The 15176-nt window shown below is 45.0% G+C and overlaps 1 protein-coding gene across 1 annotated transcript in view; it reads left to right on the top strand.

Moving 5' to 3' along the window:
* LOC135237617 (beta-catenin-interacting protein 1-like) overlaps positions 1-14889 on the top strand; it is a 29151-nt gene extending 14262 nt beyond the window's left edge. The window contains exon 4 of the mRNA XM_064304913.1: positions 12633-14889. Coding sequence (XP_064160983.1) covers positions 12633-12691 — 59 coding nt within the window. The 3' untranslated portion in view covers positions 12692-14889. The remainder of the gene's footprint in view (positions 1-12632) is intronic.
* The last annotated feature ends 287 nt before the right edge of the window (positions 14890-15176 follow it).

Below are 15176 nucleotides of genomic sequence, written 5' to 3'. Positions count from 1 at the left end.
CTCTCAGTGGGGCCTGGTTCTCCATCACAGGACGGTCCGAGGGACTGGTAATGTGATCTCTCCGTGGGCTGCCTGACCTCCCTGACGCACGTAAACACAGCCATAAATAATTTTGTTGTTCCGAAATCTTATAAGAAAACCGGAAACGTTTTATCTCTTCTCATTAACCGCCAGAGTTTTGGGCCCGAACGATGGAGCCCATTAACGGCGCTTTTTACGAGCGCGCCGCTCGGCAGTAACTCACAGTGAGAGCTGCCTCTGTCCTCAGGAGGCCGTGGCGTGGAAAGCGGGATTGCGGGGAGGTAATTGTCTCTTTTTTTTTTTCTACCTCGCCGTTCGTTTGTCATGATTGAAAAGTGCCGACCTTGCAGAGAGACATAAGGGAACGGAGATGAGGTCGCCGCCGTTTCTGTCCGAGCGCTGTGATTTATGATGCGACATATTGCATTAAATCCATACAAAGCGCACAATGGCATAATCAAGATTTTTTTTTTTTTCGTATTTACTGGTTTATTTAGAATTTTCCCTGTCTTTTAAATCAGTGAAAACGTGTCCAAATTTAGAATGGTGAGTCCCTGTTGACTTTGGTGATGAATGAGCAGACTGGTGGAAGTCTAAGAGGATAGTTTCAGGATGGGACACAGAAGCAGAGGAGCCAGTTTCTGTATAAACTCTAGTCACGGTTGAGTACCAGTTGATGGGTCTTTGAGGTCCACCTCAGGTTCTGTTCTGTGTTCTCAGGCACATTGCTCGCTTCAGATTCCCAGGCAGGTTTCGCGGTCCTGAGGCACCATGGGTAACTCTGCTGGACAGTAACTCTCAGGGAACGGGCCTGGTTTGTTGGCATTGACTTAATTTGTGCCTTATGAATGTTCCTGGGCTGGGGAGTCAGCAGGTGGGCTGCAGCAGTTTTTCAATAATGGGAGCCTCAGGTGTGTTTAAAATGGAAATGCTTCCAGTCTTACCGGCTCAGCACACACACACACACACACACACACACACATATTATCCCGCTATCTCTGCCTTATCGCTGCTCCAGGCCACACTCGAGTACTATGTGGTGTCCAGCGAGCCCTGTAATATAGGCCAGGCAGCGCTCTCAGGCAGGCGGTAATAAGACTCTGCTAATATAAGGGCTGGGCTTGCTGGCAGCCTCTGGCTGGAACCCGTCTCTGGGCCGCGTCGCCAGCCGGACGGCTCTGTTTGTAATGGAGGAGGTGTCTGGCCACGGTGGCGGAATCGCTGATTAAGGCAGGAGCGGACGTGGCTTTGGGGGGGGGGGGCGGGACGGTGGTCTGCGGCAGCGTAAATCGCCCGCCTGCGCATCGATCCGGGCTGTGATTTATTGGTCGGTCTGAGGCTGGGAGCGGTAGGGGGTGGGAGCTGGGGGGGGGGGGGAGCTGGGGGGTGGGGGGGTTGGGAGCCGCGCGGTGGAGCTGAGGGCTGCTCAGGACACGTCCGGCGCTCTGCGGCACGGTCAGCTCCCGCGCGGTGCTGCGCTCTGTCCTGATCCCCACCGCTGATCCGTCTCGCTCAGCCTCAGCAGGGTAACCAGGTCCACGGCCAGGAAATGGAGGCTGCTTACTCTAATCAGACTGCAGCGTACTTTGTACATCGTTTTGTGGAGGAAATTTTTTAATTATTTGTTCAATTTTTGAGACATCATGATGAACTCAGTAGTACAAGTTGAACTGATTGAATTGACCAGTCGGTCACATACAATAGGTATTTTTATCGAAGGTAAAGAGTCGCAAGTGCACAGAGATATCGATCATGGTTAAAGTGACACTGCAGCCCCGTGTAAGATTGATCTTTTTTCTGAATGCCTTCCCAGAGCTATTCTAGCTTTAAGAAACCTTTTGCAAATTTAGCGATTCTGCTGAATTTGTCATTTGGCTGTAATGATCCAAAGTTGTCACAGAGGCCGTAAGAGAAATATTATCGATGTATAAATCTCCTGGTTATCGGAATGATCCAACCCAACAATACGTGAGTGTAGAAATAAGCAAGCTGCTTCACCCACTGTGTGATGGCCCTATAAGCCATATGAATAATCAGGTGAATGAATAAGGGAAGGAAGGACAGACAGACAGACAGACTGGCGCTTTAGTTGAAATAACTGGGGACTCTTCCAGGCTTAGTTTATTCCATTGCAGTGACTCACTGATAAGAGGGCAGTGCAGAAGTTTCATTATGTTTTGAGTAAATGTCCGTTTATGGGAACCACTAATTTCTTTATCTGTTTGTATAAGTAAACCTGTCAAATACTGAATGTTCTAAGGATTTGCAAAATTGATGCCAAATTGTCGTGAATATGTTAATTGAGTTCACAACCCGAATTAGCAAGTTTGGTGTTCTGTCATTTCCTTCCATTTTCACATATTTCTGCATGGCAAACTGTCGTAGTTTCCTGGGGCAGGCCATTTTGGCTCCCCTGTGGTTCCACATTGCTGGCATAGAGGTGTTGCTCCTGGAACAGAGGAACAAAGCTCGTTAGAACTGAGAACTGCACACCTGTTCTGCTGATTTCTTCACAATAGGATTCCATCTTAGCGCTGTTTTCTGTGTCTAGGCGGCCTTCTTGGTTGCTGGGTGAATGCAAGCAGACCTTCAGCTCTGTAAGCTGCAAAAGAGAAATTGTAGGAGGACTGGAAATCGGATACGAGCGTTTTGCTTTAGTATTCCTGTGCCATTCCTCGTTGAGGCTAATTTGGGGGAAATTTCAAGGCAATACTTCCATGCCATGATGGGGAATGCGAAACATAATATTTACATATTTACTGGCGGATGAGTCGGGTATCGCTCCTTAAGAGGAAGCGAAATGCTCAGATGAGCCGGGCTGTATGGGCTCCAGGATTTGCATTTGCGATAGTCTTAAGCCGCGTTTCCACCAAAATTACCCGGAACTTTCAGTCCCAGGAACTACTTTACCAGGAACTAAAAGGTTCCTTCAGCCAATGGTTGTCTGCGTTTCCACCGGGGTCTAAAGTACCGCGAAGATTAGGCAAATTAGCCCACTGACGTTGTCGTCGGTCCATCTGTCATATGATTTCTTCTATAACCCCATACTACCACCGAAGTAGCCTACATTATTTTCTAATAACCGGGACAGCCCGGAGGGGTTTATTCCACTTATATACAACGGGTTACCAACAATGACTATATATGGTTACTTTTGTATTTATTGATTTTCATATATCCTCTCAAACACATTCATTAACAGCAGAAAACATGCACACGTTGTAAACAATTTGCTGTTTTATTACTTTCTCGTCGTCAATTCCATATAGGCTAATCGCAAAATGACAAGAATAGAACGAAAACTCGGACTTGCGTGAAAATGTAAATTAGTAGTGGTACAGCCACCGTTTGCTTTCCTTCGAAGTTACTGCTAGCCGAGCAGCGAAGTGTGCCCTCCAGATGCGAACCATGCACCATAAATGAGTCCATAGTCTTCCTGGTCTTTTCGTGGAATTGAAAAATGGCAGTAAAATTGAGTAAAATTACGGCAGTCTGAAAAAGCTAAAGGGAAGATTACTAGAATTAACCTGTTATTTTACCCGGATAAAAAGTGCGGAAGGTGATTTCCAGTTTGCTTGTACTGTATCACCAATGTTAATTATGCAGAACTACCGCATACCTCACATAACTGTATCAAACGTTTTGAGTCAATTACAACGGGCTAACAAAGAAAATCCGGAAGAAAATATTCAGCAACCGAATTAATCCGTTTGAATGTTTTGGTAGCCTACGTAATATGCTGTCCCAGCATGAATGCTTAGCATTTTATAAAACGAATACTAAAGCAAAAAAAGAACAGAAGAGCACACGTTATAATTCCAAGACGTTGACAGGCTATAACCAAAAGTAGGCTACTGCGCCGCATAACATACAAGTTTGATTTGAAGTTATTATTAAAATAAATTGGTTTGCCGCTGCATATTTTCAAACATAGCGGGTAATGGCGGAAAATAAATACAACACAAATGCTACGAGTACTCGACCAATCAGAAATGTTCAGCGCTGCAAGCTCCACCCAAAAGGTTCCTGTACTTTCGGAAAGTACTACCCCCCGAGCAGGAACGTTTTGGGGGGTAAAACAAAGCCCCCAGAACTAAATTTAGACCCTAGTTCCTGCGGTGGAAACGCACTGAGTTCATCAAAAGGTTCCTAGTTCCGGGGTATAGTTCCTGCGGTGGAAACGCGGCTCAAATGAGCAAATTAGCATAGATGCATCTGATTAAATGAAAGCAGTGGAATTTAAATTTGAGCTGGGGTTGATGGCTCATTTGGGGCAGGGGTGCTCTGCTTGGTTTAACTGCAGTGAAATTGCATTCTATTTATTTATTTTTTTTAATTTTTTTTAAGACCTGTGTGGAATCTGATGCGGGGAGGGGAGGAGGGGGGTGGGTAGGTAGAAGTCCTTGTTTACTTGGAGTAGAACAAAAAACAGCCAAATTTCAAGACCAGAGCTGTCATGAGCTGAAAGCTTGCTTTTGCTCATTAAAATCACCCTGAGAAATATGAGATTTTCCTCAGTTCACTCATAACTACTTGGAGAAATTATCTTATTTAGAACTTTGTGGTTTATGTGCAAGAGACTGGTGCATCATGCCCTAGGGATCTCATTGTCAGGGGATTAATGCAGTTATATTGTTTTATTTGCCATGTGTGGTCTATTTGATCAAATGTTTTTTCTTTATTTATTTTTTTATAAATTTCACATACATGTGCTGGTGCACACTGCTTAATGTAAATGTGTCCTATGAATTGAGCAATCATATTTGTAGAGGGAATTTAATTGATACCTCATGTAAACTTGTAGATACTGTGTGTCTTTTCACATTATCAGAAGTATGTTAAGTGTGTTACAAGTCACAGAATGGAGTAGAATGCATGCACTAAAATATAACAGTGTTTTTTCATCTTAAACTCAAACTAAACAATTATTTTAAGATGCATGTATTAGATCAAAAGTTGAACATCTGAAACATCCAACTGAGCACCATGATGTGATAAATCCTCCACTGAATTTACTCTGCTGCATCAGCGTGCTGTAGAGTGGTCATGAATCACTCAGTAGTGTGGTCGCTCTTTTTTTCAATAAGCATCGCTGTGTGCGGTAGCCAAGTAGCATGTCTTACATTTGTTTTAGTGGCATACACCCACAGTCCAGTCTTGCATTTGGAGTGGGCAGCACTAACTGCATTGAGGGGCTGTAATAGGACATACCATCACATAGGGGGAGCTGTTTCACTTTTGCAGAATTTTGTTACTTAGGAATGAGTTCCCTCATCAGTTATGCATCTGGTTGGTTTCTGTCTGCGTTCACGTTGCGTGCCTCTCCAGTGACTGCAAAGTTCAGGGGGCAGACCACAGATTGGGGGAAAAAATGGCAGTTTGCTGAATATGCTTTGGGTGAGAGTGCTCGCTTGTCTGTGGAGAAGGACTTTCAGCAGTTAGATGGTTTTACCAAGTTGGATTGGGCATTCCAGATTGGAAGAACAAATAAAAGGTCCCTTTATTGTTCCATCAGAAAATCCATGTGCTCAGGAGCAGGACGATTCTGGAAACCAGATTTCGTCATTCATTTTTCTTTTTCACTGTCAAATTTACACTGAAACCCAAATGTGCCAGATTCTGAAACTATTTCAGTAAGGTAAGGCTGGCATGGCCATTATTTTCACAATCGCAGCAGTGAACATTTATACTGATAGCTATAGCTAAAGCTTGTATTCTCCCTCTCTTAAACATTGTGCAGCATGTCAGCCTTGCTCTGATAATCCGTCTCTGAATGAAGAGTTATAACTCATGAAATGCATTGTATACATATCTCATGATTTATCGTGTTAAAACCGCAGCCTCTGTGTGCTCGTTCTGCAGAAGCTCCCAGGCGCTCAGTGCGTGAGCCTGTTTTGCCAGCTTTGGGTAATTTGATTATTGAACTATTGTGAGTTGGGCGCTGGGGGCCCCCCCGATAAAGGATCAAGTGACATCATTTGGGGCCGAGTCCCCCCCTGTGAAATGGCTGGCAGGCCACAGGAGCCGTGGCGATGAAGCGGGGCCGATGGAGATAGAGAGGGGGGCCCCCCGCCGGGCGCCAGGGGACGGAGCGGCGGAGTAGAATGGAGAGGTTTCCATGGCGACGCTAACAGTTGGCGAGGAAGCGGAACCCTGCCGGGCACGATGCCATGGCGCGACAAGAGGGGGCACAGCGGAGCCGGCTCCTCATCAAAAGGCCCGGAGACGATCTGCGGCGTTAATTATGGGATGGCGGCGCGACACAACGAGCGCTCCTCTCTCTTCTGCCCTTTTAATGCCCAACTTGTATTCATCGGGGGTTTTTATACGGGAGGCATTGACTCTGGGTGAGTCACATCATTGCTTTGGAGTTGCTTTTCCTTTGACCAGCCAGACAGCCTTTAAATGTCTTTGGTAGACATTTCCTCATCTCTTGTGCCCTGTTGCTAGGAAAGGTCTCGGCCTTGCGCTATGCTCAGGTTATTTTTCATTCCCCGCACCACACGTGGGCTTGTATTGTAGACTGTTGGCCTGTCAGTTGTGAAACGTCTCCGATATCCGATCTCAGTTGAAAAATTTAATGTGTGATTCACAGTGTTGTACATACTGAAATGGAATAATAATTGCAGCGGTTTGGTGCTCTTCAGAAAACCAGTCTGCTGAAATAATGCTTTTATACTTTTTATTTGATCGCTAACCGGAAACGAACATGAACAGGCAGAAATTGGCCTATGTGGGTAGTTGTTAAATTTGCTGTGGGGGGGGGGGGGAGTTAAACGCATTAGAGTATAGTCAATGGGTCATTTTGTAATAATGGAATATAATGGATTGGACATGGGATTGTAGCAGCCCAGTACTGAGTAATAGGGCCTGTCCACCACAATACCGCCATTAACGTTAAAGAATGCTCCACGTGCACCTGCTCTCAGGTTTGAAGCTGAGCGCCACCCTGGAGCTCCTCACTTCAGGCTGATGGCCTTCAGTGGTTCGTGGGAGAACAAGGGTGTGTGTGGCTCACCGTACTTCCATCTTCATAATGGTTAAAGTGCAGCGGCGCGTGCGAAATGCGCCATTTTTCCGTGACGCGTACGGTCACATTTGTACCGCAGCCGCCTGCTGGACACCACAGCGCATTACCGCGGGGGATGTGTTAATAGCAGAAGATCGCCTTTCTGATGCCATCAAATGGCAGTTGCGTATTTTTGCTGGCGCATCGACTGCCGCAGCTGACAGCTGTGCTGTGCAAAACAAATTGACTGGATGCCAACGTCTCCAGCCGTGAGATAAAATGGGATTTTTATTTGTGTGTGTTTTCATATAAATGGAGTTTATGTACTGTAAAAGTGAACTTGGAACTTTAAAGCCAGCAGGGACACCATGTAGAATTAGTGTTATTATCATTATTATTTGTGATGATATTGTTAATGATGTTATTGTTTTTACTGTTATTGCTAATCTTTCAGTTACTGGTGTTATAGCTGTGTGCAGATATCATTTTTCTTCTTGTACGGTGGAAACTTTACCGTGCATCTTTAAACCCGAAGGAAGTCACTCCATCCTTTCAGACACTGCTGAATGTCAGGGCATTCATTAGCCCTTGTTCTCCTCTGGAGAGCTGTGCTTTTCCTGCGTCTGCGCAGTCAGACCCAAATGTCCAGTTGCGTAATTACTCAAACATGCCACGCAGTTCAGCTGCTGAGTGGAAGGGAACAATCGCTGCTCTTCAGCCAGCCCGGTACCGCAGCTCTCCAGACTGGCCTCAGAACGAAGACGCACTGGGGCCTGGCGCCATGGCTGTGGAAGGCTTGCCTTTGGTATATACAGCTATGTAATTGTTTAATGGCTGGAAAAGGCTTGCCTGTGGGAACGATTGGCCCCTTGCTCTGTGTGGTTGTGTACGTACTGTAGGAGTCATCTGACAGCAGAGATGGAAAATCCCGGTTTCCGAAAAGCAGGAATCCTCCCCGGTCTTTTGTTCCAGTCGCCTGGTTTTGCTAATTGGCGCGGTTCTTCGGTCAGGAGCTAGTACTAATTGGTGAAATCAGCTGGCTGAGTTTGTGGGTGGAAGAAATCCGCGGCAGGACTTGTAATTTCTGAGCCCTGGGCCTTCCACCCTCTGTCTGACTCATCAGCTTTCAGGGGTGACTCAGAAAAGGCTGCTACACTGAATGAATTTCAGCAGCGGTTGTCGCATAGTCTTTCAACCACTGGCCAGATCACGTGCAGGCTCTTGTACTTCCGTAGGCCCATTAATGCTGCAGTTCATGTTAAGCTCCTTTATTCAGTGGTGCAACAATAGTGCCCCGCCTCGGGACTGAACCCACAACCTGAGCTACGAGGCCAGTTCCCTTACCGTTATTCTACACCGCCACCCTGGGGCAAAAGGCTCTCGTTTCCCTGGACTCAAACAATCCCTGACTCCCAGGACCTCTTCAGGACTGCAGGAAATGGTTTTCATGTATTCGTTAAGCCCCTGCAAATGGAAAACAGTTCCGTGAAAGGCAGTTCCTGTTTTACAGGATGAATATTTCTTGTCCTTGTCTGATCATTACATTACATTACATTACAGGCATTTAGCAGACGCTCTTATCCAGAGCGACGTACAACAAGTGCATAGGTTTCAAGATGTAGAGGCGCAAAAGAAACACTAGAGTGAAGTAAGGATCGTAGTGCCAGAAGTGACCACATCGATCAGGACTCCAACCCTGTAGAGTAAGCTTGTTCAGCAGCAAGAATCCTACCAAGTACAAAGTACAAACTAGCACTGGAATCACACCTAATCATACAAAAACAATCCTACCAGATACACTAACATAATCAAATTATCCTAGCTAGGTACCATGAGCTGAACTATAGGCTAGGGAGGGGTGGGGAGAGGTGCAGCCTGAAGAGATGAGTCTTCAGTCTGCGTTTGAAAGTGGTGAGATTCTCTGCTGTTCTGACCATCACGGGGAGGTCATTCCACCAGCGAGGGGCCAGGACAGACAGCAGACGGGAGCGGGAAGTGCAGACGCGAAGAGGGGGAGGTGCCAAGCGTCCAGAGGTGGCAGAACGGAGAGGTCTGGCTGGTGTGTAGGGTCTGATGATCCTCTGAATGTACCCTGGTGCTGACCCCTTAGCTGCCTGGTATGCAAGCACCAAGGACTTAAATTTGATGCGAGCCATAACAGGCAGCCAGTGGAGGTCAGTGAGCAGGGGGGTGACATGGGAATGTCTGGGGAGGTTGTAGACCAGACGCGCTGCAGCATTCTGGATGAGCTGCAGGGGTCTGATGGCGGATCAGAGTGAGTGATCAGATCAGAGTGACAGTTTTGAAATTGTTGATTTTTTTTTTTTAAACCATTAGGACACTTAATGCATATAACCATACGCACAGATACAGTCCCCATACACGGTACTGTAATATTGAGGTGTGGCTGCTGGAGGAGGGATTCAGGCATGTTGGAGAGGTCCCATCTTGGAATTGATTCAGTGTACCAGGGCATTGTGTTTGATGCTTGGCGGTGTGTTTATATTATTCTCTCCCTGATACAGTTTTCCAGCTGATAGATTGCGTCTGCTCTAGACTGCTGTGATGTGATGCACTTAAACACAGTGTGCACATAACAGGAATAAGTAAAAACAGTGGAGTCTACTGTGCCATAAAATGCACCATGAAATTCCCCAATATGTAATTTTTGGGAGTCGTTGCTAGACAGAGTGTTGATATTGATGGCACTTAAGCATTTGGATTTGACATGTGCCAATCCACTGTCTGTCCTTGACACAATTTACCTGTTATTAGCTGAATCATGCCACTGGGTGCACTGAAATGGCAAATATAGTTGTTTTTCTGTATGTGAGAACAAATTTAAACAATATTGATTACTCACCCTCCCCACCTCCCCTCCAGCAAAACTGTATTTACATTTTATGTATTTTTAGATAACTCAGCATTGTGCACGGCCAAAAACACATGTTTTTTTCGGCATATTCAGGAGTTTTAATTTTGCTCTGTCTCTAGGCAACAGGCCTGGTCTGACTGCGCCATAGCTCGGATAGCGTGTTCACATAGGCTCCTAGAATTTAAATCAGACGGCCATTATTCTCCATTATTATGAGGCGTTTGTGATCGTCCACATCTCAACCGCCATTGGATGAGAATGCAGAGGGTGACTTGGATTGAAAATCTGGTTTTCCATTCTAATTTGGTTTTCTCTAAATGGGAGGGGAGCATGTAGCCTACCTATAACGCACCTGTAAGTCTACCTTGAGTGGGATCCATCCATATTTATAAGCATTAGTTATATGCATGTGTCTCTGCGCACCTGTGTCTGCTATCAGAAAATATTATACCTTATAATGCCAAAATATAGATTTTTCTATTGGAATTCCAACATCACAACAGTGGCTCCTCAGTGAAGGCTTTCGGTGTTTACCACTGCAAAAAAGTTGATGGTTAATGTGCATCCTTTTGAACTCCTGCTTTTGGGAATTTATCCCTTGATGTCAGCTTGCCAATTAGAAGGCATTAGTGACACTGGTGGTGTTGCCTACTGTGGTGGAGACGGATGGGAGGGGTCAGGGCTGGGTCAGGTGTGTAGGGTTGAGTTATTTGTGTAGCTCTGGTCTGGTTACCCAATGACAGATGTCACACGAACAGACCAGCCAATCAATGTCCTCACCTCAGCCCCATCCATTGTGGAAACACGTAGGCTAATTAGCAGTGGTGTTGCCCAGAGAGAGGGAGAGTTTCATTCAGCAGGGCTTTCCGAGCTTTACTGCTTTGGTCGAACGGGTGCTTGCAGCCCGCGAGCAGTCAGCCATTTTCTGCTGATGCAGAGAGCACCACTGGCCTCCACTGGATGCTCCACTCAGGAGCCCTTCAGTTCAGCTTCCTCCTCTTCCATTTTCTCCAGCCTTTATGAATTTCAGGTTATGAATTGATTTGAGGCAAATCGCAAAGCCGGACAGATTCTTTTGGATTTTTGGGGGGATTTATGTTCCAAATGAAATGTCCTCCAAGAACAAAGACGCCTCAGGGGCTCACCTCCCGTTGTTAGGCCTCTCCCTCTCTCATGTTTGCTCGCTCTCTGTCTCTTTCCCTCTCTCCCTCCCTCTCTCATATTTGCTCTCGGTCTCTTTCCCTCTCTCCCTCCCTCTCTCTTGCTCGCTGTCTCTCGCTTTCTCTTCTCTCTTTCCCTCTCTCCCTCCCTCTCCCATATTTGCTCTCGGTCTCTTTCCCTCTCTCCCTCCCTCTCTCTTGCTAGCTGTCTCTCGCTTTCTCTCTCTCTTCCCCTCTCTCCCTCCCTCTCTCTTGCTCGCTCTCTCTCTTCTCTCTTCCTCTCTCTCCCTCCCTCTCTCTCGCTCTCTCTCTTCTTCCCCTCTCTCCCTCCCTCTCTCCTGAGCAGACCTGTGAAATGAGCTTTATTAGGTTTGCGCTGGCCGTCTCTGCCCTATCCAGTGGAAAATGAGCCTGCATTGTTTCTCTGTCCCCCTCTCTAATTAAATCCATCAAGGTGTTGGATCCTCTGGGGGCCCTTTTATAAGCAGGGGCCAGACAGCGCAAGAGAAATGAAGGCGTTATCTCCTCCGCCTCCTCCCCAGCACCTCGCGGATGCTGTTGGGGAGCAGCACGCATAAACGCCATTAGCGTTTCAGCGTTGCTCTGCAAAAATGAAATGTCACGTCAGTGGCCGATAAGGACTTGACTGAGGAGTTCGCCCCGTCCTCTGGGGTAAAATGCTGCTGCTGGCTTCTCTTGCTTGAAACTTGAATGTGTGAGGACACGACTCCTGCCTCGCCCCCCCCCCCCCCCAGTCTGTGCAATACTTCCCTAATACTCTAGATAAACAAAGCTGTCACCTCAACTGATGTTGGCAGAGGAAAATAATGTGGTGGTGTCATTCTGAAATTTCTAGAAGTTATTGTCAAGTGGTGATATGCGACATACTGCAGAAGCAGACAACTGGAAAGACAAAAAAAGTTTTTTTTAAATACATTTTTTCCCCCCTCAAGTCCAGAATTTGATTTCCTCTGTATGAGGCCAGCTTTTCCATCTGGCAGGCAACCTCCTGCAGTCAGGCAGCTGTCTCTCTTCCTGTCGTCTTCTTTCATTATATATTTTCTGCTGCGGGGGGTATTGCGTAAACCATTTCAGGTGCCTTGCATCCTTAGCAATCGCCACCACATTTGGTTTAACAAATATCTGTCTTCCAATTAATCAGGCACTTAAAATAAACTTGAAATGATGTTAGGCCACTGAGGCTCTGAGCATCTGAAGGAATTTAACAGGATTATAAAGACTATTATTGCTATGTGGGAACTGTTATATCATAGAATGACCGTGATCTAGCAGCACGTTGAAACGGTTAATTTAAGTTCATTAGGTGTGTTGATTTGCCATAATTTAAGTATCTGGGTTGCATATGCATTTTACAGGCCAGAATCTGGCCCTTTAAGTTGCACCAGATATGACTATTTGGCAATAAACCCCTTTTGTAATGTATTTTCATAATTGTTTTTATGTATTAATGTTTTTGACTGAATCACTTTTGATGTGATTATTCCAAGGCCTTTGTTGTGCTGTGGTTTGTGCTGTCCTGTGTGTAATGCTCCTCCTGCTGTTCCAGGTGCTGAGGATGGGGTGATGGCCTTCTCCAGATCAGAAACTGAGGACCGGAGGCAGTGACCTCCATCAGCACTACCCCCCCACCCCCCACCCCCAACCCCCCACACACACACCCAAATCACCTTCGACTACAACAACACAACTACGGCTGACCCTCAGACAGGGGCCCGGGACGCTGTTCGGGGAGAAGCTCCTTCCTCAGTGTTTTTTTTTTTTCTTTCTCTTCCTCCTCCTCCTTTCTCCCCAAACACAGCTGGTGCCCCGGCTGCAGTGCAATAGAGACAGGTCCTGAGCATGAGGAGAATATGAATGGATCGGCAAAAACGGGCGGTTTTACACTCTTTTTGGGCTCCACTCTTTGTATTCCCCCCCCCCTCCCCAATTTGTATGGATGTTTTTCTTTTTTTTTTTTTGTATCTGTCTTCTGGGAAGTGACTGGAAGCACTCAGGCCCTCTAGGTTAGCCTGAAGAGGAATGAAGTCGGACAGTGATTAGTAGGAATTAATCCTTCAGTGATGGACAGTCATGTTAGCTCCCGTTTTTAAAATACTATCACTGGGGAGATCGATTTATTTTTAAGTGTGTTTTAAAGTTTTTTTTTTTTTTTTTTTCCCACCCCCCCTTTTGGTCACATGAGGAAGTCCAGTGGCAGCTGCAGTTCTGCACTCTTTAGCCACAGGCTGTCCTTTTGCCCACACACTCCTGTAAGCTGCTGAAAGTGGGGCCCTGCTCGTTCTGTCAAATGAGTGGACTGCTTTAGCTTGACAACAAACTGACAACAAATTCAGATTTCTGTGATCGTTGTGATTATGAATACAACTGGTTTTACTTAAGTCGGTCTAATTAAGGGGAGTGAGCACACTCGGTTGCTGTTGAATTGTGTTGTGAAGTATAGTCGTATGAGACTACTGGCACTGCTGGTCTTTGTCTTATTGTAAAAGCTTGTGCAGCATAGACAACTACAGAAACTTTGGATGTAACAATTTGTGCCAGTTGTTTAAAATGCCAATAATAAGAAATTTAAAATGAAGGTCAACATTGGGTCTAATTTATTGTTCATTTTGTTTTACTATGATAGTTTTTAGTTTTTAAATGTGTATAGCTAAATTGTCAAAATTGCATACACTATTCAACTGAATGAACACAAACTGAGATTTTAAATTCCTTTTATTTTAAATGTAACATTTCCTGATGTCTATTGTGTTTGTACCCAGGACCTGGTATAACTTCTTGCCGTAATTAGAAATTTGGCAACCACAAAAAAAAGGCTTTGCCTAGACCGAAAATCACTTACAGCATCGTTTTCATGTTGGACAAATGAATCCCCAGTGAGATTCAACCAAACGGCGATGTACAGTCATCGAGATAATATACAATTTGGCATTTTGATTCTATTTGTTTTCATCATGCCTTCAGCAAACACAGGAGGACTGAAGGAAAATTATTTCATTTTTTAAATCAATGTCTTCTGTTTACTGCACATGGTGATTACCAGTTTCTTAACGCTCAGTATTTAATACGTGTGTGTATCTTTGCTGCCTTGTGCAAGTTAATTATTCAGTAACAGGCATAACGGTCCTGAACATTTACACTGCAGTTTACTGAATATATTGGTATTAGCTTCTGACAGTGTTCAATGATTTGACTTAAACTGGTTTTAAAGACACCAGACTATTGCCATGTTTGCAAAGGGATGGTATTGAAATTGTAATATTTCTTTCCCACTAGAAATATACTTTCCCTGTATGTAACCAGTGAATGTGGACTTTTTTTTTACCGCCAGACATTTAGCTTTATTCCAAATTACAGAATGTTTGACAAATTACAGTGGTTTACAGGTTTGCTGTAAATTTTACATTTCAAATTCTAAATATTTTTCCTAATTTACCCTTTGTAATATGTACGAAAGAACAACTTCTAAAACTGTATTTGTGTTAGGTTTTTATCTCATCACTGACATTAATGGTCTGTTTGTATTCTGGTTGTTTGGATTATCAGTGCATTTACAGCATGGTCCCTCGATGCTGAGTTGGCCAATGGGATTTACAGCATGTCTTGTACCACTGCAGTGGTGTACCTTTTGATGTCATGAACTGTAGATGACTTGTGGGTGCTTATCTTTATGGGTTTTAAAAGGTTGTATTGCTTTTTGGTGTTTTAACCCCCTCCCCTTACTTAATATTAGTGTTAGTAATAATTCAATTGTAATTGCTGGATGGCTTCTGACCTCACCTTGAATAAATGCTTCCAACCCTACAGACCATGTCCAAACCATGACAGAAATTTGAAGCATTTCGTTTGCAATAGATCAACATTAAGCTGCAGAATTTAACTCTTTGCATTCACTTGTGCCTGGCACAAGAATATGAAATCAGAAATCACTGGTGGAATTTGGTCTATCCCATTAAAAGAAAGTTCTGGAGTTTTTCAGTGACCAGCCTGAGAGGCATAGATGCGTACCGGCAGTATACAGTGGCCATCAGCACTGATCATTCCCTTTTAAGATTTTGGTGTTTTTTTTGCATGTGTGTTTTTTGTACAAAAC

This window comes from Anguilla rostrata, chromosome 13 (genome assembly GCF_018555375.3).
Source record: "Anguilla rostrata isolate EN2019 chromosome 13, ASM1855537v3, whole genome shotgun sequence".
Classification (NCBI taxonomy): Eukaryota; Metazoa; Chordata; class Actinopteri; order Anguilliformes; family Anguillidae; genus Anguilla; species Anguilla rostrata.
Note: the sequence above shows the minus strand (reverse complement) of the source record. Positions and strands in the feature narration are given on the sequence as shown.